The sequence below is a fragment of the Erigeron canadensis genome, chromosome 8 (assembly GCF_010389155.1).
Source record: "Erigeron canadensis isolate Cc75 chromosome 8, C_canadensis_v1, whole genome shotgun sequence".
NCBI classification, from domain to species: domain Eukaryota; kingdom Viridiplantae; phylum Streptophyta; class Magnoliopsida; order Asterales; family Asteraceae; genus Erigeron; species Erigeron canadensis.
The window spans coordinates 40,794,850-40,797,495 of record NC_057768.1 but is presented as its reverse complement, the minus strand read 5'-3'; the positions used below and the strand labels follow the sequence as shown (position 1 = coordinate 40,797,495).

The 2,646-nt window shown below is 34.9% G+C and overlaps 1 protein-coding gene across 1 annotated transcript; it reads left to right on the top strand.

The window, feature by feature from the left end:
- Positions 1-221: 221 nt before the first annotated feature.
- LOC122580187 (probable xyloglucan endotransglucosylase/hydrolase protein 33) lies at positions 222-1,597 on the top strand. The gene is made up of 4 exons (XM_043752463.1): positions 222-516; positions 605-705; positions 820-1,028; positions 1,145-1,597. Exons 1-4 carry the CDS (start codon positions 279-281, stop codon positions 1,557-1,559), a joined length of 963 nt encoding a protein of 320 aa, XP_043608398.1. The 5' UTR covers positions 222-278; the 3' UTR covers positions 1,560-1,597.
- Positions 1,598-2,646: the final 1,049 nt, after the last annotated feature.

The following is a 2,646-nucleotide window of genomic DNA, read 5'->3' as shown; positions in this document are numbered from 1 at the left end:
AATTATTACCGTCGACTTAAAAGTTATAAACCAATATATAAGAAATACAATATATCATCCGACATAAATCAATCACGGAATTTGTCACTATCTTTAAAAAGATACATCCAGCTTTGCAACAACCGAGCCACTAATTACACACACTTTCATAATTGATCCATTCTATTATATATATAAACCAAACTCAAGCTTAAAAAGAGAAACACACTCACACTACTTGTTTCATCTTCTTCTACATATCTAGCTAGCTGCTCGACTATATTTAACAACCAATCATCATGGCTTGTCTTCATATGAAATGTCTCATCATCATGTGTCTTGTATTTACCTTTAGCAGTTTGCTATTATCGGTATCATCCCGGGGTGCGATTTATCGACCACCAACCGTTGAGCGGTTAACAGACCGTTTTCCTCGTATCCCGTTTACACAAGGAATGTCTACATTATTTGGAGCATCAAATATTCATCTAAAAAGCAATGGATCATATGCTGATATCAGTTTAGACAAAACTTCAGGTAACTTAATTAACTAACACTAATATATGCATTTTTTTTATTCATATAAGTCTTGTATTAAGAAGTGTACGTTCTTATACATATATAGGGTCCGGATTGATATCAAAGAACAAATACTACCATGGATTCTTTAGCGCCGCAATAAAGTTGCCAGCAGGATTCACTTCAGGAGTGGTACTAGCTTTCTATGTAAGTCATATAGTAATATTAATTTGTACAATTTGATTTGTGACATTGGCATTATATTTGAGATGATGGCATCATTTAACTTTTATGGCATACAATATGCGCGCATGCATTCAGATGTCGAATGCAGATGCATATCCAAAGAACCATGATGAGATAGACTTTGAGTTGCTTGGCTACTCAAAAAGAAGGCAATGGGTTCTACAAACAAATATGTATGGAAATGGAAGTGTCAAAACTGGAAGAGAAGAAAAGGTTTACCTTTGGTTTGACCCAACTCAAGATTTCCATCAATACACCATCCTTTGGAACAACCACCACATTGTGTAAGTTTTGGTGTATTATTATGTGAGGGGTTTTATAGTACTCAAGCTTACGTATCTAACAGCCGCCATATAGTCACTTTTTTTTCTCATATAAATTTTTGTTGTCATTGATTCAGATTTTTAGTAGACAACATACCGGTAAGAGAAGTAATCCACAATCAAGCGATTTCATCTGTGTACCCATCGAAGCCAATGTCACTATACACAACCATATGGGATGCTTCCGAGTGGGCAACGAGTGGAGGAAAGTATCCGGTGAACTATAAGTATGCTCCATTTGTAGCATCATTGGGAGAATTGGAAATTGTAGGATGTTCAATGCCAAAATCACCAAGCTCTACTACTACCGGATGTTTAAAGAATAATGCAAGTACTAGCTTGGACCCTGTTGATGGAGCAGAGTATGCAACTTTATCAACACAACAAAAAGCTGGTTTGAATTGGGTGAGGAGTAAACATATGTATTACTCCTATTGCAAAGATACAGCCCGATATAAAGTGATGCCCGCCGAGTGCAATGCTACTCAATAATTCTTAATTTGCTATATATAGATATATTTGATTTGATACAACAGCTTTCACCTTTTTCTTTCTTGTTTCATTATTAATTCTTTGTAATTATTATTTTTCTTTTTAACATAATATGTTACACTATATATATATTCTACTCTTAAACTATGTATCCCGCCGGTTTATAACTAAACCACAATTACAAAGAATTGAAGTCTAATTTTCTCCCTTGGAATGACAATTTGTAATTATTTGATACATCCATTTTTTCCAATTAATTACTTGGACCATTGCTCTGGCAGTTTGCCCTATTTAATTAGTACTAACATGCATGTTCTATCTACACGGTATAGATTTTAATGTGGCAAGGTAGAAATTCACTACAAGAAAAAAGGGAAAAAATGACGAAATTTATTGTGAGGACATGCATGTCACGACAAAAGACAAATTAATTGGTTGTGGACGTTTTTTTGGTTTGACCACTCCTGTAACGAGGTCAAATGCCCGAGACCATGTACGAAACTAACGATATGTTTCCAGGTTTTAAACCATTTTGTGAGTATGTATATGGGCCACAGGTGTGTCCCACTTTAACTTTTGGTTGCTCTTTTGAATATCGTCCACTGTATCCCAATCAAACATTTTGGTACCTCAACCACAACTACTTTTTGCAGCGAGTCGTTGTAAATAATGCGGGGTCCCTGTCTGTAATGGCAAATCTGGCAAATAATAGCGGACCCTCTGTCAGTAATCGCTGCAAATAGTTAGATATGGACAAAACACCGTCGCTGCAAATAATCTGATTGAATTACCATAAGTCTGGTCGGAATACCAGCCGCCTTGAATATATAGTGAAGTCATCTTTACAATCAGAGTAGCTTAAGCATCGGGGTATAATTGTTTAGTCGGTTGGGACAAGTGGGTGAAAATAAAATACTAAAATGCTTTTATACTACCAACTTTATAAATAACAAACAATAGTCGGGTGAGTAAATGTGTGCAGCAATGCCATCTGCATGTTTTCTTCTCATTTATCTATAGCAATATATAGTATAATTTAAATTTATTTATTATATAACTTCATTTTTAACTAAAATAAATTATATAA

Coding starts and splice junctions, on each gene's coding strand:
- LOC122580187 (XM_043752463.1), top strand. CDS start 279: ATGGCTTGTCTTCATATGAAATGTCTCATCATCATGTGTCTTGTATTT. Junction 517..604: donor CAGTTTAGACAAAACTTCAG/GTAACTTAATTA, acceptor ATACATATATAG/GGTCCGGATTGATATCAAAG. Junction 706..819: donor GAGTGGTACTAGCTTTCTAT/GTAAGTCATATA, acceptor GCATGCATTCAG/ATGTCGAATGCAGATGCATA.